At 37.1% G+C, this 21,996-nt stretch overlaps 1 protein-coding gene across 1 annotated transcript in view; it reads left to right on the top strand.

Annotated features, from left to right (window-relative positions):
* The first annotated feature begins 2,559 nt into the window (after positions 1–2,559).
* Positions 2,560–21,996, top strand: part of R3HDM1 (R3H domain containing 1) — a 52,672-nt gene continuing 33,235 nt past the window's right edge. The window contains exons 1-8 of the mRNA XM_008936222.1: positions 2,560–2,746; positions 3,605–3,815; positions 11,793–11,834; positions 12,284–12,373; positions 17,336–17,450; positions 19,934–20,012; positions 21,513–21,572; positions 21,656–21,796. Of these exons, the coding sequence (XP_008934470.1) occupies positions 3,645–3,815; positions 11,793–11,834; positions 12,284–12,373; positions 17,336–17,450; positions 19,934–20,012; positions 21,513–21,572; positions 21,656–21,796 (698 nt within the window). The 5' untranslated portion in view covers positions 2,560–2,746; positions 3,605–3,644. The remainder of the gene's footprint in view (positions 2,747–3,604; positions 3,816–11,792; positions 11,835–12,283; positions 12,374–17,335; positions 17,451–19,933; positions 20,013–21,512; positions 21,573–21,655; positions 21,797–21,996) is intronic.

Below are 21,996 nucleotides of genomic sequence, written 5' to 3'. Positions count from 1 at the left end.
AGTGGTTTTCCATATATCATGATTCAGGAGGCTTCTGTCATAACTCAGGAATGACTTTGCTTGAGGTCTTTTTATCACTCATCTAGGTTGTGCAAAAGAAAGATATAAAAGCACAGCATTGACAATTTTTCTGATCTTCTGACTGAGAAGTATATGCATATGTAGTAGTAAACTTCCATCTCACAGCTGATAATAATCATTTTACTTAAAAATTAAACAATTTTCCCTCTGAAAAGGGGCACATCCAGAACAGCTGCCTACACAAAGTGAAAAGTTTCTTTTCAGAAAGAAGATTAATTGAATTTAGGATGAATAGTGGTGATACAGTGTTACCAATATGAAGAAAGGGAAGAACATAGATTTCAACAGTGGTTGTTTAGATGGGGACAGCAACCCTGAAGGTTAAAGAAGATAAGACACATTATCCTTTACTCTTACATACAAGTCCTTGTTCTTCCTGACTATTACCGTAGGTGCCTATTGTTGTAGCTTATAAAAGATACTAAAATTGGGAGGCTTTTTTTCATGAGACCTGTTGCTAGCTGTTTAAGTGCAAAATCAGGTAATCTACCCCAAATATTTGGTCCTCTCAACTCTTTGGGTAATTTTAGGGCAGAGGTGTCGTATCCCTCCTATTAAAATCTGCCAACCTATATTGGTCTATGTTGCCGTCCAGTCTGTGGCTGATGTTGGAATTTGGTGTAAATGAGCTTAATCAGTTTGCTTACTAGAACTGATTTTCTCTCCAAGCAGTAGAGCAAATCCTAAGGCCTGCCTTCTTGCTTCCTTCTCCTTTTTCCTGTTGTGCATGGGACACGAGAAATTAACATCAAAATATATGAAGAGTTGAGATGCAGAAGGATGGACTGTAATCTTCATCCACCCCTCATTTCTGTAGCACATAAAAATCCTTAAGTGTTTTTTTTTTTTTAATGCAATCTGCAAGTTTAGAAACTAGAACCAGATTATCTCAGCCATGAAAACTGTCTGAATTAGAGGAAACTTCAGGGGTGGAATGTTATCTGAGTACTAGGAACTCGCCATTGTGAGTGAAACACCAGGTTGCATTACCAATTTCAATGAATCTATGGCTGTTATTACTAAAAAATGAACAGGGTTTTTTATAGGGCTGAATAGCAGCTCATCTTTTATCTTTCTTTTCCATACTACTTTAAAGCAAGTTACTGAGTCAAAATGTCTATAGTATATCTCTTTTGGAAATTCTTCAAACAGGATATAGCTTTTCTCTCAGTGAAGTCAGTGTTATATTTTAGCTAGCTTTCTGTTAAGTTATTTTAGATTAATGTTTTGTCAAACAGTTTAAAAACTGATAAAAGGCTAGGCACTGTCATAGCCTGACCCTGTAACTTTTATGTTAATTGCTTTCTAGTGACATTTAAGCATTCTCATTCTACAGAATACTTAAATACTTTCAGGTTCCTTCAGCTAAGGTGCAACTTGCTGGAGACATTGAGATCTTGCACAACTTCTCTTTCCATCCTTTCTTCCTGCATGTAACACAACTCTTCATTTTGAAAAAGAATAGTTCAGGGCAGATTCTTCACGTACATGGATTAAAATGATATTTATAGCTGTGGTGTAAATGCTTCATTTGTTTCTTAGCTTGACTTCAGACAATTCTGATGTTTTTCATGTGTTCATTTTCCTGAAACAATTCTAATTATCATGTTACTCTCATGGAAATTAGGTAGTTCAGATGAGGTGACAGATTGCATTCTTGATATTTATTATCATTGGTACTGGTTTTAATAGGACCCTGACCAGTCATGAGAAAAGTGGGGAATGCAACACAGAGACCCTTTTCAGCTATTATATTTCAGTGTATCTTTCACAGGTTTGACAGAGAGTTGTGTTCTTTGCTTTAGGATATTTTTGCTGTGTTCTTGGGTTACAATTTGTTGCTATCAGACATCTGTTGTCACCTGCCACTTGAAATGCTTGCTGTCCTGTGGGTGAGATATGACTTGTCAGAAAGACATCTGAAAAAGAGGGAAGATGGAAGATAGTCAGTTTTGTACAAATGTGTAAATCCTCATTCAAGGTCAATTACTTTGTTAAATAAAATTGTCTTCTGTAATTCAGGTTGCCTAAAAATACGTGTTATGTAGTGTGTTTATAGATTAACTACAACAAAGAGAAAAATGCTGTGAAGCTAACAGGGATTTGTGAGCTTTCATGGCCTATCACTCCTCCACACCTGCTGGACTGCTTATTTCAGAGTATCTCTTCAGACTTGTCTAAAGAAGATACCCGCTTGTTTATAGAAACAGTTTCACTAGGAATGCCAACAAAACATTTGTTGTGACTCCTTGTTAACTCTGTAATACAGAAATATATTGGAATAGTAATGAAAAATATTACTGCTAGATAAACCAAATAGAATGACTAGGTATGACAAGTGCTGCTTTCTCCTGTGCTTTTTTTCTGGAAACGACTGAGTTCTTGGGTGGCATCGTGTTCTCTCTCCCCTTCCATACCAAATAAAAGTTTCATGTGTTTCCTTTTTTGGTTTTTAGGCATACAAAAGGGATGTTCTTGCTGATCCAAGACACCATAGTTCTGTCCAGGACTCTACACTGGGGATAAGGACATGGGACTCCTCCTGCCAGATTCCAGATGGTTCATTACAACTAACATCTTGGTTGACAACTGTGAAAAGGAACTGTGGATTCTTTTATTTTATTTTTGTGGGAGACCACAATCTCCAAACAGTAGGAAATACCAGGTACAAAATCAGATACTTACTTAGACTTTTCCATAATGTTATTTGACTCTTATTTGTTTTCTATGAAGTACTTTAAACATTCAGGTCTTATTCTTTGTTTCTTTTAAGAAATAGAAAAATTTTGGGTTTAGATCTTGCACTGTAGCTGAGTAATGACAAAAAGTTCTGTTTCTTATTTCTTACAAAAAGTTGGAGTGGCTCTGTTATAGCTTTAATCATTAGAGTTATCTTTATATAGTACTTAAAATTATTATTATAAATTAAAATTACTGATAATAGCTGTTATTATCCTAATTACCACAGCTATCTTTTTTTATTGCTTTGAAAGTTTACGTAATTTTAGTAAGACTAGTTTTGTTATATTTACTAGGTAAGATAGCTGCTGCGTTCAGAACTTATGCACTTGTCACCTGGCAAAAAGGAAACTTAAATTTTTAATGAAATTTATTAATATTATGACGCTTGGTGCATTATGATTCATCTATTTACTTTCAGCCCTTCCAAAAGAAAGTTATATGTGTTACTCTTCTTGTGCCAAATGAGAAAAGCTTCCCTTGTTTCTGTTGGAAGCTAGTTTGATTTGGAGTATCTGAAAGCTCAGGTTTTTATTTTAAAATACAGAAGGGCAAAACTACAAACATTATCCTATAGTGTAACTCTTAGTTGTTATTTGTCTGTTATTTTAAGCCTCTTCAAGTGAACATTCTCTCCCTCTGATAGGAGACATGAAAAAATATAGCAGGAGAGGGAGTACTTTTTGTAGCAAAATCATGTTTTTTTGGGGTAGTTGCTTACATATATAGTTTTTTAAAATTAATTTAAAATTACTCAGTGATCCACTTTCTCTTTGTCCTAAAGGTTCCATATTTCTTGTAGAATTTTAGAATAACCTTTTCTAATGAGGATGTCTGATATTCTCACTGTAAATGATGAAACTGATGCAATGAAGGGTTCAGAAGCTGAATTTAAAGATACAGGCCCAGTTGAAAACCTTATAAAATCAAGAAGTCAGGAGCAGATTCAAGCAGAAAAGAATGAAAACTGTCCTGACAGCAAAACCAATATGCCGGTAAGAAGCCTTTCACTTTGTTTTTCACTAGTATATCACTTTAAATAAATGTGTGTCTTACTGTTCTCCCTCTCTCGTGGTCCTCTTAGATGTTTCTGTGGTACAGATCTGGAGAACCTGACTGGTGTTAGTGAAGCAAGTCAAATGGTTATTGCTTCCTTTCCTCCTTTGCCCCACTTATCTGCTTATATTCTTGTAAATATGAGAGTCAGTCTTTTTAAATTGTTTGAAGTAGATGAGCAGTTTTCATGGGAGTTTGTCTATAGTTGTGTTGTTCTGCGTGCATATGTGAACTTGAGTCTTTTCATTGTAGCAGAACAAGGGGAAAGCTTGCCACTCAAGCTGTCTTTTGGTGTTGCTGAATCCTGACTGAATTTCAGAGACTGCTGTGTTAAGAAAACACTACATACTAATAGCATGGTTTGGTCAAAACTAAACTGTTGAGTGTTGCCTGGGTGAGCAAAGCGTTGCAGCACAGCTCAGCACGGCTGCCCCGACTGGGGCTCACCAATCTAGGGCTCTTCAGCCTGGTGCAGCTTACAGGTGCCTCAGGGGTAACTTACAGCAGAGCTGTACAGCGTAAGGCCCAAGTCCTCAGACATAGGTAATCCAAATCCCTCCGTGTCAGAGGAATCAAATCAGCAGAGCTCCTGAGGCTAGTGGTCTGAGTCTTGCACTAGCCACCAACAGGTCCTGCATTAACAGAGGAGTGAGCTGGTCAACTATCATCCCGTCTTGACTGCCAGTTAGTAATCCCTCTGCTCCCTTCTCCTCCATTTTTTCACTACTGGACCATTGTGGTATGTGATTTATTAGGTAGGAAGGCTTAGGCAGTCCTCATGCATATGCTGAAAAGCTGGTGCATGTAAGAGAATGGCCTTTGCAAGGTGGGAGATGTGCCTATAAAGAAATCGTGGCATCAGATTCCAAGTGAGAAGGAGATGGGGAAAATAGCATGAAAATATCTTGTGTTAAAGGAGAACACACCAATAAGAATTTATGGCAACGGGTTTAATACCTCTGAGTCTCAGTTGTGCAGCCCCACAGTACTGAAAGATCTTTCCCATGGGAGCTAACTCCTGGCTGAGGCTGCCCACTCAGTCATTGATGACTGTAAGTGTCTTAGATGAGGTGAGGAGTTAAGGAAAGCAACTGAAAATCTGGCACAACCTAGAAAACAGCGCAGATATCTCAGAGAAAACACAGCAGCTTCTGTTTAACAAAAACTAATTTTCTATAGGAATTCTGTGTTTGTGGGTTAATAATAAACAATTTTCTGATGAAAGTCCCAACTGGGATATGGGGTATGGCAGTGTTCTCTTATGGGTTAGTAGGACAGTAGCTTATTACATTCTTGTTATTGAGAAATGAGTAAAAGGTTCTTGTGGGAGTAGTTTTGTTCAAGTCTAACAATTCAGTATTCCACTGAGTGAAGTAGGGTGTATTGCTATGTTAAATTGCTTCCAAATAAATCTTGTAGACCACTGTAATAACTACAGTTTTACAGTTCAATATCTTTTGGCTTTATTAAGGCTGGATGAGTGTAAATAGATAATTTTATGGAAAAAAATAAATCTTAAAATGAAATACTTCTCCTGTAACACAGGAGAAAAAACTGCTACTGAAAAGCTGGTAGATGTAACAGCTGAGCTCATATTTTCTTTAATCAACAGAATATCCCAGTAGTGAGCTGTAAAATTAATTCAAGGTTTATTTATTTTCATACAGTTCAGTAATTTGGAAAAATCTCATTCACGTTTTCTCATTCAACAAATTTCAGCATGGAAGCTTCTGCGAGACTTATGTGGCAAATCTGCATTCCTGCCAGCCAATGTTGCTGTCACAGTCAGACCTAGTCTAGAGTAATCAATCTGTTGGTGCTGTCAGTGGCTGTAGGGTTTGGTAAAGGGGTTGCCAGCTCAGTTTTGTTCTTCTACAAGAGTAATAGCTTGTGGCTGAAATAATTATCTAGCATACACAAGACAAACAGAACTACTGTGTGATGAAGGTTGTTTGATTGAGACAGCTTTACTATCGTCTTCATTTAGCACTGATGTGAGTGTTGTGTCCAGCAGTATCCATCAGAATATTGCTGTTATGTCAGTAGTGTAATTGAAAATGGAGCTTATAGGCTTCTGGAGTTGGTGGGAAGACAGTCAATTAGAAAGTGGAGCCCTGCTAATGTAAATCCTTTGCAATGATTTAAGTCAGTAAAAGTTAGTCACTTGTACTGTGGGAGCTGCTCATGCAAATATCCGTGTTTATATATTTGAGACTTTTTCACTGAAAGAAGGTTTTATGCTCCAATGCAAAACACAAATTTTGGCCTGTCCATAGTAAACAAAACTTCTGGCAACAGTAGTAGCAAGCAAGTAGTCAGCAAGTTTTTAACTAATGGATGATTTAATCATTTGACTAGAGAAATTTCACTGGATGAGCTACTTTTAATTAAGTGTGGCTTAACTGTCACTGTAATGATGGGGAAAAAGAGCAAAGTGTTTGCTGAGGAATGTTAGAGAAGATTATCATAAGCTTACTAGAATTTGTTGTGGTGTTTTATTTACTGATTGAGTATATCAGGGGACAGTCTGGGAGTGGGAGTTGTAGGGGCTTTGGTTTTGGCTTTCCAAACTAGTAGTTAATTGCTTAGTAAGTCTCATACCTATTGGCAAACTACAACGATACTCCTAAGCGTAGGTATCACTTGAGTTCTAATTTCTTTACTGACAGGTAAGAAATAGGCTGTGATATGTCCTCTGTCTCAACCTGTAATTGTTTGAATTCAGCTACGTTTCTGGAGCTTCACAGTTCCAGACACTGCTGATTATATTTTGAAGTGTAACTGGCTCTAAACTGCATGTTATTTTGAGATGTCATGCATTAGTAACCTACTTGCTGTTGCATACACCGATGGAGGTACAGTGTGTAGGAGAGAAATCTTATTAGAGTATGTGGCTAGCACTAACAGTTTATTTAAGCAATGTGAGAGGAGTACAATTGATGTAGAGATTATTAGGGAAGATTTTTGAATTGTCATATTTTTAAGCAACCATCAAGTAACATTTGAATGGGACTGGATATAAAAGGCATCCATATGAAAAATACTTTTACAGAAGTCTTGTGCATGTCAGCACTATGGTAGTTCTTTGTGATCAAAGTGGTTTTGGTTCACCAGTCGCTGTTGTCTCCCATCTGTTAATCTTAACCAGGTCAGGTGACAACATACTAATTCTCAATTAGCTGGAACTTGGGGTCTGAAGTTTTGTCATTGGGTGGTGGGACAGGTAATATTTCATCCTCCTGTAAGGACTGCTGTTACATTGTTAATGTGTTGGGAAATAAAAAAAAAAAAATAGCCTGGATTTGTCTTAGAGGATTAAAAAAAAAAAAAAACAAAGAATATTTTAAATTGCTGTAACAATTTTTGTTGATTTATGTATGATCTAGAAAATGAGGTTTGTTCTTATTTGATAATCCATGCACTATGCGGGTTAGGGGGAGAAGAATGTTAGTCTTAATGTTAGTGTCATCTCTGCACTGAAAATAATCAATAAGCAGTTATAAGGTACTTGATGGAGTGATGATTGCTAAGACAGTAAAAGACTGAGAAAGAAAGCTGCATGTTGTTATATATCGGGGAAAAATACTTGCAAACTGTGGAGAGTGGAACTAAAATATCACCAACAAAAAAGCCTCATGGAAGGATGGAGGCTGGTGTGTGAGCAGGAGTCATATCCATCCACTGTATCATGTGTTGTATTGAATGAGTATAATTCTGTTTTGAATTTATGCTAATTAAGCAGATAACCCTGTCTTTTGGAGGAATTGGATTTTTTTTTTTAACTTGGCAACTAGACATCTTTGTTTCTACAAGTTTTTTCCCTCCATACCAGCACAAACCTTTGTTTCTTCTCCATTCCACAGCTTGGGTTCTGTGAAGCCTTTCATTGCCTCTTCCCCAGCTGTTTTGCTTTCGTCAGGATTTACCTGTCTTTGTCTCTAAAATATGTGACTTAGAATCTAGCTGATCATTATTGATTTAAAAAGTATTGTTTGGTTACTCTTGAACTGTTGAAATGCCTGTGTCCAATGAAGAAACTATTTTTCCATCAGCCATCTCTACTGTGTCATGGAAAATTGCTGTTACTACTTGCTAATACAGCACAGCAAGTAACCACAGACCACACTATTCTTTCCTTCTGTATTATAAAGCTCTCTGTAGTTTTTAGGACAGTAGCCCTTAACTGGATTTAAAATTGAGACCTAATTTAGAAGAAAGGTGAAAATCTGAATGTCCTTAGAACACTCCTTGTCCAGGTCTGTCATGTCATGCCTGTGCTCTGAAATGTCTGAACTTCAGAAGTAGATGTAGTACCTGCTCACAAAACCTTTCACATGTCTAGTTTGCCATCTTGAGCCTGACCTGCTTTTATCCAAAATGTTTAGACAGTAGGGTGATGAGAGAGGAGGCAGCTCTAAATCTTTACATTTCATTTAATATACATGATCTGTGGAGGTTATTGGGAAAAAATGAAATAGGCAAATACTCCTACAGAAAGTCTGGATGTATATGATTCTATGTATTTGAGAAACTCTGTTCTCCTTCCCTTTTTATTTTGTAGCTGGAAATGAAGCATGGTAACTGATCTTAAAAGTTGTTTAGTTTGGTTGTTTTTTTAAGACAAACACCTAATAATTATTTTCATTATGTGATTGTTTGGAATACTTGCTTTTAAACTCTGGCTTGAAAGCATGCCCATAATGACTTTAAATGGGACAAATTTATTTTTAATCTTGCTTTCATTACACAGTGTTTTCTCAAGTCAGTAAAAGTCTTTGAGAGCTGCAAATGTGAAGAAATTGCTTAATTTGCACTCATTAAGGATTACGTATTCTAAAGTAGCGATAAATTATTTTTCACAAATGGAGAACATAAAGATGCTCTGTAGGAGCAAAACTTAGTATATGCTGAGAACTAGGACAGAACTAAAATTCACAGACCCAAAAAGGGAGAAAATATGCATTAACAGCTACGACATGGACTGCCCACTTGTTGTCCTGGGGTTCCAGTGGGAGTGTAGTTATCCTTGGCTGGCGTGGGTTTGCCCAAGAAAGGAACTGTGCCCAGTTGTCTTCAGGTTTTGTGAGTGCAGTTACTATTGATGTCACAGGACTTTGGGGGTTTCCAGGCACAGACCTTACATCATAGGCCTTTTCTGACTTTAACTGTCCCTGCAGTCTAGCCATACCAGATTCATTGCAGTGCTTTTTCCCTGTCGAGTGTGTGGTGCTTATTCCTCACAGTTACAGCTGGATGTGGGGACTTGTTTTTCAGGTTTTGACATCCCTAAAGTCATGCAGGAAAGCAAGGAATCCACGCTACCAAAGGATTGTTTTACAAGGCAGTTTTTTTCCAGATAACAGGTCTTAATATGGTGGGTGGGATGATACTTATCTCATGTGCAACTTTGAGGTTTGAGTCAATTTAGTCAATGTAGAATCTCCCTCCTACATTGGCCTCCCAGCTCTCCCCAGTGTTATTTGTGTTGGTTTGGTCCCTAAATACTGTCAGTTGCTCATGAAACTGAGCACTGTGGTATTCAAATACCTTCATTTACTACCCTGAATATCCTAGAATTAACTTTGAATCCTAGGATTTAACTTATTCACCACAGATTGCAAACACCTATCTTTAAAAAACAGTAAATCTTTAAATGCAACATAGTTGACAGTGTTGGTTGGGTTGGCTTTCCAACACAGAAACAGAACTGTAATTCTGCAAGCAAAATGGAAGATGAGATACAACGCATGTCAAACACCTAAAGGAATGTACCATCAAACTTGCCCTACTGTGAAATCTGAAAACCACATTAATTTTAACCATTCTTACAAAGAATTCAGATTTGATACTAGATCATTTCATATTGAAATTGAATTCTTAATTGCATTTTGAGGCGTTTGCTTTATTTTATCTGGTGGGAATAAACTTCAGTTTTGGCTGCAGTGGCTTCCTGAGACTTTACAGAGGTAAGATGAGGATGAGATATGTGCTTTGTACAAACCTTAACTGAATTTAATTATAATACAGTTCCTGCTTCCTACCAACAACCTCTTTTTTTTTTGTTTTGTTTTTGTTTTAAATCACTCTGAAAAATGGTGGAAATATGTATGCCTTATCTCATTAATAAGCTCTAACTCATGTGAAAAGTTGTGGTTAACAGTATTAGGAATTGTTTGGCAAATTTAAAATGTCTTATGTCCTGTATAACTAAGATGATAGGGTTTTATTCTGCTATTTCCTACACCTGCCTCTAAAATGGTGGATCTGGGAGGTTTGCTTCCATATACTCTTCTCAGTTATGTACTGGCTTCAAAATTTCCAAATTTTTGCAAAAGGCAAACAATTACCCAAGTGCATGCTCTTTGTTTGTTGTTTTGACAGTCAACTGAGGGCTCCACTGGCAGTGCTGATATAATTTTAAGTTTACGCTACTTGATTTGAACCCACCTGAGATAATTGATGCTGGAGTAATTGAAATGAGACTGGGAAATCATCCAGTTCTTGGAAGTTTAGTAGCTTTGTGTAATAGAAACTTTGCCAGGGCTAAGCAGAGTGCCAGCTTTCAGTATGCTTTCAGCATAGCTGATTGAAAGGAAAAAATATTTTGCAGGTAACAGCAAAATTTGAAGTCTCTGTATTGTTCCAGATAAGAAAATATTTGAACTGTCTTGCTGTTCAAAATCTCAGCAAGCTTCCTTTAAGAAAATGATGATTTCAGTTAGTTTTCAGAGCTGCTATTTAAAATCCTGTTATATAGTGAAATGAGCTTAAATGAGCTCTCGGTCTGCTGCTCTTCAGCTAAGCTGATGCAATGTCCAAAAAACGCATTTGCGACTTGAGGGCAGTAAGAGAAATAGGGTTTCTGCTGCCTTCACAAGGTAGAAACCTTTACTGTTGGCTAGGTGTTCTTTTTAGCAACATGTGAGTCTTACTAAGAAATTAAGGCCCTTAAAAACATTTGAAATTACATTACCAGTGTTACTTTTTCCTGACAAACATTTGGCCTATGCTCAGTAAAACCAGTTCTGTTAAAGGCTTGTCTGTTCTTCAGTTCTACAGTGACACTGATCCTTAAGTTACATTATGCCACTGTAAGTGCTCCTGTGTAGCTGGCACAGGGGTTGAGTGAGTTTACCTATGCAGTTAAGAAATTGTTAAATGCTTTTGTTGATTTCAAATGTACCTTTCAATTGTGCATACTGTAGTAAAACTGGTTAAAAACCAACCAAACAAAAAAACCACCCCACACATTAAAAGAAAGAGTAGTAATAGAACAAGGGATCTGGGAAGAGAGAGAAAAAATTAATGCATAGTAAGTTAGTGAATTAAAGGAAAAAAAAAAAAAAATTTGACCAGTAGCCCATCTTGAAATCCATTTCCATAAGTCCTAAGATGAAAGAAAAGGAAAAGAAAAAAGGAAAAAACCTAAAAAACAAAACCCACACACAATAACCAACCACCAAATATGTTTTGACCTGCTTATGATAGGTGGTCATCTGTTCCCCTGATAAAGGCAATGTTTTCCTTTGGTTCCTCCCCCCTTTTTTAATCTAATTTTTCCAGGTAGGTTTCAGGAATAGGAATAAAATTTATAAAGCCGTGTCATGTCAAGGAAATTAGGACGTGAGAATTTACAGTAAGCTGCTGGGGTCTTACTGAACAGGAATAATGCTTGCTTCCTGTTGAATTCCTGTAGTATCTGTTCTCAATAAATGAAAGGGAGAAATCAAGGATAAGCACAGTGAAACTGGGAGGGGCACATTATCCTTCAGCCAAAAGCACCTCCTGATCCTTTTACAGATTGGACCATCATGTCAGTAATAACTGTGAAAGCTTCCTCTTGTATAGACTTCTGCATTATTAAAGCTGTTCTATTGAGTTTAATATAAACCTTTTCTGTTGTGCCTATCATTCAGCGGCCAGTGCAGTCTTTTGGACAGACAGCAAAAAGGTCGAAGGTATGGTAGACTTGTGTGCTGGCATGCTAAGGAAGCCCTTCATGCTTGGTGAAGCTTTGTTACTTTGTGAAAAGTGCCTTTAGTTTTATTTTTTGGCATTGAAGCTTTGTTTTATTCTGTTGGGTTTTTGTCTTGCCTAGTTGTCTGCTTTTGTGGTTTGCCTTTATATTTTCAGTGGCTTTTTATTGTTACAGAGAGAAACACTTTCCCAAAGATTTTATTTACTTTTCATTAGATGTGATCTATTGTGCTGGCAGTGCCTTCAAAAGCTGCAATTACTTGGATATTTTCATCCTAAAGGAAATTACTTATTCTATTAAAAATATTAAAAATGCAGTTTCCAGCCATTTTGTTTTACATAAAATGAATGGAAAAATAACGGCTTATGGTATATTTATATATATTTTTAATATAAGCCATAGTTTTTAATTTTACATACTTTCCTTTAGTCAAACACAAAGTTAAAGTTAGTTCGGAGCCTTGCTGTATGTGAAGAATACCCACCACCTCCCACAGCTGAAATATCACAGGACCTCCAGGTAAAAATCACGTTACTGACGTTTCTGAAACAATTTAAAGTAACTTATTGTTCAGAAGGAAATCTTTTGGGTAATCCTTAAATATGAAGACACGATCTGTTGTTATTTTATTTTTATTTTTTTTTTTAAATACAGCTTTAATAGAGGTGGTAATACCTGATGAAGAATTTGCTGCCTTGTTTTTCTGAACTGTAATGGTTGATGTCTGGGGAACAGGAAGAGTGATTTTGTTAGTTGTAGCTTTCTAGTGTTACAGTGCATTTGAGCCAATCTTGAACTGTGTAAGTGCTGTCTGCCATCAGCATGACAGGATAATTATTAATATGCAACATCATTTATTGGCTTTTTATATTTAGAAAATTTAGGCAGTTGTAAGTTCTAGTGTTTTAACTGCATGCCTGCATATTAGTCTTAATTGCTCATAGTACCATTAACACATGCTAGAGGTATGTCTGAAGAGTAATCTGTTAAGATGATGGAACACTTAAAGAAATTTCTAAATGCTGGGTGAAATATGTTAATATTTAAAAAAAAAAAAGCCAAAAACCCCACCAAACTTTAGAGGCTTTAAAGCAAAATCTAGTTTTCATGACTTTACCTTCATATCAGTCTGTATTTTTTAGAGTAGGATACAATTACTAGTTTCAGTTCTGTGTATAAACTACAGTGTACAAATGAAGGGTATCAAAATACTTTTCTCTTTCCACTCCTAGCAAAACTGAAATGACCTTTAGTGGTTTGCTCGAAGTATGTTGGCTTATTTAGCTGTTACTTGAAAAGCTTCTAAACTGTCTCTTTGTGAAAATGTTCTTTTCTTAACAAGCAGAAGGAACCAGCAGAATAGCAGGGTGTGAGAGGGTTTTACTAGGGGAGTGGTAATTCAGTTCTGGGGAGGGAGAGAGATTTAGAACTCACGTAATTATTTGTCAGGCTAGTTTAAAGTTTTGTAAGATTGAATCACTGAGTATCCAAGATACTTGAGGTTTTTTCCTTGGGAAAAATGAGACCATATTTTTTGTAGTCTTTCACTAATATACCAGTATGTGAAGAGCTGACCGGAGAAATTTTGAAACTGGCCCTTCTAATTTGATGAAAGTCTTAAATCTTAAATTCATGTAGGGTGCAGGATATGGAATTGTATATTAAGAAACAAAATAAGATCTAGCTGGTTTTTTTTTATAAACAGTAATCCAGAAAAAATCAATTATGAATCCCAGTCAGTAACTATGCATTGAGAGAAGAAACTGAATTCTTCCCTGCAGAGTGGAGAAATGTGTGTGAAAGAAGAGTTAGAAGTAGGAGTTTTCTACAAGTTCTGATGCTGGAGTGCACCTTCTATGGGGCATGGGTCTTCCAGGACCCTATATAAAAACCCATACAAGGAGTTTTTTTTTCACCCGTTTTGCTTTATTTCCCAGAGAATCTTTGGGAATGGCATGGAAGAGTTCTGCAAGCACCAGCTACTGCAGGCTGCCTCAAGCCTCACACTTTGAAGCATGACTTGAATGCATTAATTGTGCCTGGGATGTGTGGGGGGAGGTCCACCAGCTAGGTGAAGGGAGAGACTGTCTCACACTGGCCTCTATGACAGCACACAAATAACCTCTGTGATTGCTTCCCCTTGCTGGAAGAGTCACTGCTCTGTTGTGTCTGTGATTGCAACTGAAAAATGGCTTCTGGTTTCGTTTTCACACTTAAAACAAATTTTAAGAGTTCATGAAAATGAAATTCAGGTTAAAGCTGCTGATAACACTTGAAGAATCCCAATTTGCAATGATTAGACAATGTTAGACTTGATAGGATGAAACTCACTCAACTAAGGAAACGTGAATTTTGGGATAACTCTCTATTCTTGCCTGTGACTGTTTGTCAGTCACCCCTTCCAGACTTGTGTCTACAGCAGCTCTTAGCAGGATGAAACATGCAGGTGTAGAAGTCACTTAGCAAGTCACTGCTGCCACCCCTGGCTGCTTCTCAGAAGGCTCTAAAGAAAAGACATGGACAGACCAAGCAGATAAATTTATTTTCTGATATGCTTGTTTGTATTTCCTTGAACGATTGTGACATGAAAAAAGATACTATTCCTTCCTGAGAAACCTTGGTAAGAGCTCACAAATTTTTTAAGCCTTAATTGTTTAGAAGCACTGGCAGCTGTTTAATAAAAGGTGCTATGAAGATACAAACTTACCAGTTTATTACAGGAGGAAGAACGCAACTGATTTATTTGATCTTTTACCTTTCTAAATATGCTAAGTATCCTCTTGCTGTCCTTTCTCTAAACACCTGATGCTGGGGTTGTTCTGATTCTGTATGCTCTGATGTGAAGTATGAATGCCAGCAAAGGATGATCCGTTTCACCTCTGCTTAAGGAAAGCCTGTTTTCCTCTCAATGACAGTTATGTGTAACAAGTAAATAAACCATCAAAAGATGGAACTTTTTCTTCTTTAGCAAAATAAAACAACGCAAAGGAGGAGGAGTGGCGGGAGAAGACCAGGGTCTGTAATGTCAGCTTATACTGACTTGTGTAAATTCAGGCAATTGGTGGCTTTAGAGATAGCTGGTAAAGAGCCAAGACCCCAGGATATGTAGGACCTTCCAGTAATATTCTGTAATGTTTCCTGACTCTTAGCTTTTTCTCAAGTATTTTTAGCTGCAGTACTTTATCAGGTTTTGAGGGTTTGGCTTTTCTGTTTAGCTTTTTCTTGTTTAACCAGGATTTGGTGTCTGTTTTTTCTTGTACCGTGAAGACTTCAGATAGGTGATCATCTGAGTTACTGTGAGGAGTCTGTTAAATCAGTATGCCAGAAAAGACCCCTTACAAATGAGGGATTAAAAGAATTACAGGGAATAAGAAGTTAAATTTTTTTTTCAACAGCTTTTCAGTCAAGTAGGTCATATTTAATTAGATGCTACAGTTTTTATAGCATGAAATCACAAGAAAGTGCCCTTTGGTGCACAGTTCTGTTGTAGCACACTTTGAAGTAGAATTGGTGGCAGTAGAAGAACTGGCTGTTCAGATGGCTGTGCCTTTTTTAGCCCTTGTTAGGAAAAGAAGTATGAAAATGATTACTTGCTGAAATCCTTTGACTAAATTATTGCTGCACGCTTTTACTCGTGATAAGTTTAGAATACATAGTCAATCAAGTTTAGTGAAGGAAAATCAGAGTATGATTTTCTTTACTTAGAGCTTTGTATTGTAAAATGGAGAGTATCATATGGGTGGATGCAAATCAGAAATTATTTCTTAATAAGACATAAACCATGTTTCCTTCTTCCTCAAATAACTGTTATACAGCTACAAGGTGAACAGTAGGTGTAATACCTTTGTAGTGACAAATAAATTGCTCATTGGAATTACACTCAGATTTATGAGGTGAGAACTGCAGATATTTGGTTTGAACTTGTTTTAAGGTTTGTAGTCAAGTGAATTCTCAAGACTAGGAAAGAATTATACAAGGGAGTTTGCTGTTAGTGATTGAGAGTGGTTTTAACCAGACTTGGGTATAGAATATCTCATAAAAGGTGAGAAGTCTTCACACTTGTAATTCTGTTTTGCAGGGTGTACATGAGTGAATAAATTTAATTAGAACATTTAATGCAGGGGAAAAAGTCATAATGAGAGAGCGGCTAGAACTGTCAGCTAATTTTTTTCCTCATTTGAAAAAGTTGTTACTCCAAAAATGTATATTGTACCCTAATTAGCATACGTTTCCCATTGCCCAGCTCTGAAGGGACCAAGGGAGAGGGAGCAGTTTGGTGTGCTGGGGCAGGAAGGAGCTTTACTGCAGGTTGTGCAAGGATGCGTCTTTAGCCTTGGTGAACCTGACTATATTTAACCCTGGCTAGCTTACGTGAGTGAGCTCAAGTCTGTGGCATGACATACGAGGAGAGGCTTAGAGCATGCGCCTGGATATGGCTGGGAATGGGTATGAAGAAGAGTGAGGACTTGTGTGGGAAAGGATTAGGTGCAGGACAGAAGAGTGATAGCTGGGAATGGGTGAGAGGAAGGTTCTTTGGGTTAGGAAGGAACAGATATTCTCAGGTGGGGAGTGACAGCAGCTTCAACTCGCTTAGCATCTGGAGGGGTAAAATTGACATTTGTGTGATTTCCAGGTGAAAGGTAATGGGGGAGCGTTGCTCTTACGGGACCTTGCCACTCATCCTCTTGCATCCTCTTGGAGTCATTCAGACACTGGTGTCTCTCCTCCTGCAGCCTGTTTTTCTATCTGAAATATATTGGTCCTTCACTGACAAATTGTTAGAGTAAAAAGGCATGAAAACCAAATTACAGTTATCCACTATTTAGGGGACCATTGTGTCACTGTAATTTCAGAGGGAAGCTTTTTTTTTTCTGTATATGAGAAACTGGTTTTGTGATCATTCACCTGCTTGTATAAGACAAAGGATTTTGAGATGAGACACAAAGCCACTCTGTCAAAATATGCAGGAAGTTCAGAATCTAAGCATGGAGGATAGTAAGGTTTACAAGTTTTGCCTTGAAATATCGCACTCTAAATGTTTTCCTTTTTTGCGGATCTGGGAATGCTGCTCTGTCTTAGATTGAAACGTCTGTTTTGTTTTGTTTTTTCTTCCTGGTATAAATCAAATTTAAATTTGAAATAAACTTTTATAGGCAAGGGCTGTGAAGAATGGTGATGCATTACTTAAATGTATCAAATAAGATACTTTTGTATTCATTTTGAAATGGCATTCAGGGCCTGGAATTGTGTGTAAATTCTAGAATGTGTATGGTAATTTCTGTGCCTTCTCTATAGTTTTTGATTTACTGATAAATAATTTCATTTTGTGGTCACATAAAGTACATGTGGGATCAGAAGGAAAATGAAGGCAATTGTTTTTTTCATTCCTTCTTTATATTGCAGGTAATATAGTACAAAACAGTTCTTCTGCAGGTGTTGTTTGACATGATTCCCATGATGACTGATTTTTACTCTTGACAGGAGAAAATTCAGATCCAGTTGTCACAGTCTTTTGAAAAAGAAGAAAAGCCTGCAAAAGATGAAACAGAAAAGGAAAAATCCAGTGATAAATTGTCCAGAAAAATGTTATCAAGAGGTTTGCTATCTGTCATCGTGCTTTTAAATGTACTGTGTCAATAAAGGATATTTAGAGAAAATGTAGTTTGCTTCCAGATCATGATGGAATAAACATCGGGGGTTTTTATTAGCAAATGAAGCAAACAGCTCGGCCGTCTTTGAGCTGGAGAAGGAACTGGTCCCAGAGGGTACAGTGCTTTTGAGGCTTCATCAGACACGTGTACTCCAGCAAATGTTTTTCCTTTCTTGCCTGCCTAGCTGTGCAGACCAGCATAAAAGCAATTGTGTTGCCTCAGTTGGGTCCAAGTGTTCTTTGGAAAACTGACTTGAGTAGTCAGTGGAAGTTATCTTATTCTTAGACTTTGTTGTTACAGGATTTGTAAAACTTAAGTGAAAATGACAACTACCTTTTTTCTGGCCTTCATTCAACAGAAGTCAATGTTCTTGTTATTTTACTTTTGATAGTTTCTATTTTTTTTTTTTTTTTTTTTAAAGTTTTGGAGCAAGGGTGTAACTACATAAATATGACAAGTATTATGTTTTTGGTTTAATAGTTATGCATCTAATATATATTTAATGTTTTTAATATTGTACAGTTCTTGCTTTGAAGAAAGAATCCAGAATGTTTATCTAAACATATTACATCAGCTAGTGTATAAGAAATATCTTTATGGATAGGATTCTTACTGAGACAGGTGGTACTTGTCCATCTTATGTCCCTCAGTTCCATAAGACCCTCCTCATGTGGCATTTCAGTGATCCTCATCCTACCTGGCAGCCAGATATTTGTGAAATAAAAAGCACTGAAATGCAGAGCATAATTGCATTTATAAACCTCAGGCCTTGAAGTGATGCCTTAAAGGAAAAAAAAAAAAGGTATTCTTTTAGAGCTAACTTACTCAGTCTTTATGGTACATGCTGACCTTGTAAAGTTAGAGGGAAACAAACAACAACAAAAAAACCCACAAACTGCCTCATCCTGCCTAAAACCAAACAGACATTTCACCTCTTCAAAAAAAAAAAAAAAATTAAACCAAACCCTCAGCAAAACCACCCAACACCATAGGTAATGTTGAGGAGTTCAGAGGAAAGTGACAAAATGTGTAAGGTAGCGAGAACTGTTCTAAATTCACCTAATAGCTCCTCTGAAGGTTAGTAATATTAGTTATGTCCAATTTAGGATGTGCTAAAATAGAAAATGATGGAATTTTATCATCAGTCTTCTAGCAATTATAACTAAGTTATTGTCACTTGCAAATTAAAAAAAGATTAATAATTACTGAATCTTAAAGCTGTTTTACCAGGCATACCCTTTTCTTCCCCTTGTCCTCAGGATCAAAAGCAATCGCAAACCATAAATGCTCAAATTTGCTTGGTTACATTTATACTCTTTTGATAATACACAGGCAGGATGGATAGCGTAACAAGCTCTGCACATGAAGCAACCCACTATCATTTTTTAGGGAACTAGAGATTCCCTGTCCTGAGGTGGACTTGGATTTTGTCCAGGAAAAGTCTGTGTCTCACTTGAAGATGGGACACTTCGGTCAGCCTTTTTCCCACTATGCCAAGAGAGGCTGCTGTGCTGGCACTGTTGCTTCTAACAAAAAAGCCTGCATAGATTCTGTTTCCACCAAATCCTTTACTTCTTTGTGCAGTAGTGCTTTTATTGCTAATAGAAGTTGATTTGCAATCTTTGTGCTCCATAGTGACCACTGCAAGACCTGGAGCAGCCAGGATCTAGGCATAAGTTTAAGCAGTGCTTAACTTGCGACTAGGTTAACATACAAGTAGTTCTTGGAAGAAGTGTAGTCACAAAAATCCTACAGCTCTGAATTCTAAGACCTGGAACCCTGAAAGGTGCTCATGTTAGGGAAGATTTGGTGTTAAATAATTTCTTTCAGTGACAGATTTTAGAGAAGAAAACCTAAGTGTGAATACTTAGTTTAATTGAAACCAGGAAGGACACATGAGCTTGTGAGACTTCTTTTTGAAAACTTCTAAACATTATGTTGTGAAAAGAAAGCCCAACAGAAAAAGAATTTTTAATAATACAAAATAACTTTTGTAGTACATTTGGAATGACAATATTTCTTCAGGCAACATCCAGCTGTACATCAGTTGCTGGTCCACAGAAGTGTATACAACAGTGCAATGTAGTTTATTAAAACCTGGAAGACTGATGGGAGTCAGGTGAATCAAGGTAATACACTGCTTCAAAATGTGTATAGCAATTTGGTAGTAGATTGGCAGTGTTACTGAAGCTTTTGCTTCTTTCACATTTGAATTAGGGGATTGAGTGGTGATGTTGTTGGGTTTTCTGTTTTGTTTTTTACATCTGAGGTTTTTCCCTGGAAACTGGAATTGTTTGATTTTGGAAATAACATGCCTAATAGTAACATAGTATTAATCCATAAATACTATGTTCAGACATAAATGGAAAACAATAGTGTCGGTGTTTTTTTTAAAGTGTAATTTTGTTCTCTTCCCCCTCACCCTTAGATTCCAGCCAGGAGTATACAGATTCCACTGGTATAGATCTTCATGAATTTTTAGTAAATACATTAAAAAATAATCCCAGGTAAGTATCAGTAATGTCAACTTTGTCTTCCTTGTTGCCTGAAGTGTCACTCCACCTTTTTTTTTTTTTTTTCATCTCTTCAATGTCTAACACCACATGTCAGTTATTGAGGATGAGATCTTGCTGTGCAGGCTGTCTGGAACACCAATCCACTGTAATTTGTGTGTTACATGGACAGAGGATTAGGACATTTAAATGGTTTAAATATTTTTAATGTTCAATAGGCAAATAACAAGTTCTGTTCTCTCCCTGAAAGTACTCAAAAACTATGTCTCTAAAACTTGTACTCTCTTAGCATCTTCTTGTTAGAGACCAAACTGCCTTCTCTTACTTTAATCTGCCTTGTACTGAATTTATAGCCAAAGGAATTTTTTTTTAAGCTGTACCATATAACCATCATTAGACGCATCTTCACTCTGCACATCAGAAACAAAATCTGACCTAATTCAAGTCCGTTACTTGTTAGCAACAGAGCTGACATGGTTCTGTTGCTTTGAGGTTTACTGGATGCTTGCTGCGTGTCTTGTTTGTTCTTTTCCTCACTGGGGTTTCGTACTAGGTCTGTGGCTATACATACAAGGCAAGAAATTATTTTGGAATTGTGCTGCTGTTGCAAAAGCTATTCCAATCCTACTCATTAATATTATAGTTATTATTTCCAGTGTGATAAATTATTTGGATTCCATTTTACTTGTGTAAAATGAAGTATAATAAGGGGCCAGCACCATTTTGTCCTAGAGAGTAAAATTAGTTAACATGGACCTCTGCTAGACTCTTACATTGTTCCTATTTGAAATCATAAAGCATCCCAATGAAAATAAGAAATGGTAGGTTAAGGTCTGTTCTGGATTTCCATCCATGGTAACAGGGAAGGTTAGTTATCTGATGTGTGCAGACTATGTATTATGAGGCAGTTAATTTCATTACATGTTAATAATTTATTTGAATTGGCATCAAGATTTTTAAGACCAATGTTCGTTTCTGTCACCTTGAGTTTTCGCTTCTCTGTGCTCTCTTAATCTCATCACACTGCAGTTTGTGCCAGTTTTTAAGCACTTGGTTGTTGGTACGTTGTAGTAGTGCCTCCCGTTACCAGTGCTCTGTCACTGTCTCAGTGATCCCAGGATGTGCTTCACTATCCAAGGGCCAGTTCAGGCCTCTGTGAACCTTAATACCCAAGCTAACCAACAAGAGACAGCCTAGTCACTGCTCTTCCTGCTTCTTGAGACTGTCTTCTCAATGACTATTTACTGTTGAGCCTACTGGGTAGTCATTACCTGGGGGATCTTTATATTCTGAGATAGTTTCACTAGGCAGGTTCAATACAATATAGCTTGAGGATGAATGTTGTCCTAAAAATACTGCATTTGACACCTGCTGGTCCTGTTTGCAGTCTCCCATCATCCCTTGATCATAGATCTCATCTGTGTATTCTTAAGATGAATACAGCCACAGTTATTGGAGTGTCTCATATGTGAGTTGCTGTGTTTTTATTTTCAGGGACAGAATGATGCTGCTGAAATTAGAACAGGAAATTTTAGATTTCATTGGTAATAATGAGTAAGTACTGTACTCCTATAGGGAAGAAAAGAGTTCAAGACTGTTCCTGTTGATTAAATAAAGCTACTACTCCTTTTTTCCAGAGTTCCAAGAAAAAAGTTTCCCCCGATGACATCTTACCATAGAATGCTGTTGCACAGGGTAGCTGCTTACTTTGGATTAGAGCACAACGTGGACCAGAGTGGGAAGTCAGTCATAGTAAATAAAACTAGCAATACAAGAATGTAAGTGTAAAAGTCTTGGAAAAACTTTTTGATGCGTAGATTTAACACCTGGGATGTATTATGCAATGCTGCTCCATCTGTTGCAGCAGCGGTCTGTCTGCTCAATGGGAAACATGCATCAAGGAGAGGTAGTTGCAAGATTTTTACTGTTCATATTCCAGTGCTGTGTCCTAACATGATCTGTTTAATGTTTAAATTCC

This window comes from Merops nubicus, unplaced genomic scaffold (genome assembly GCF_000691845.1).
Source record: "Merops nubicus isolate BGI_N331 unplaced genomic scaffold, ASM69184v1 scaffold21152, whole genome shotgun sequence".
Classification (NCBI taxonomy): Eukaryota; Metazoa; Chordata; class Aves; order Coraciiformes; family Meropidae; genus Merops; species Merops nubicus.
This window is presented reverse-complemented; position numbering and strand designations above follow the sequence as displayed.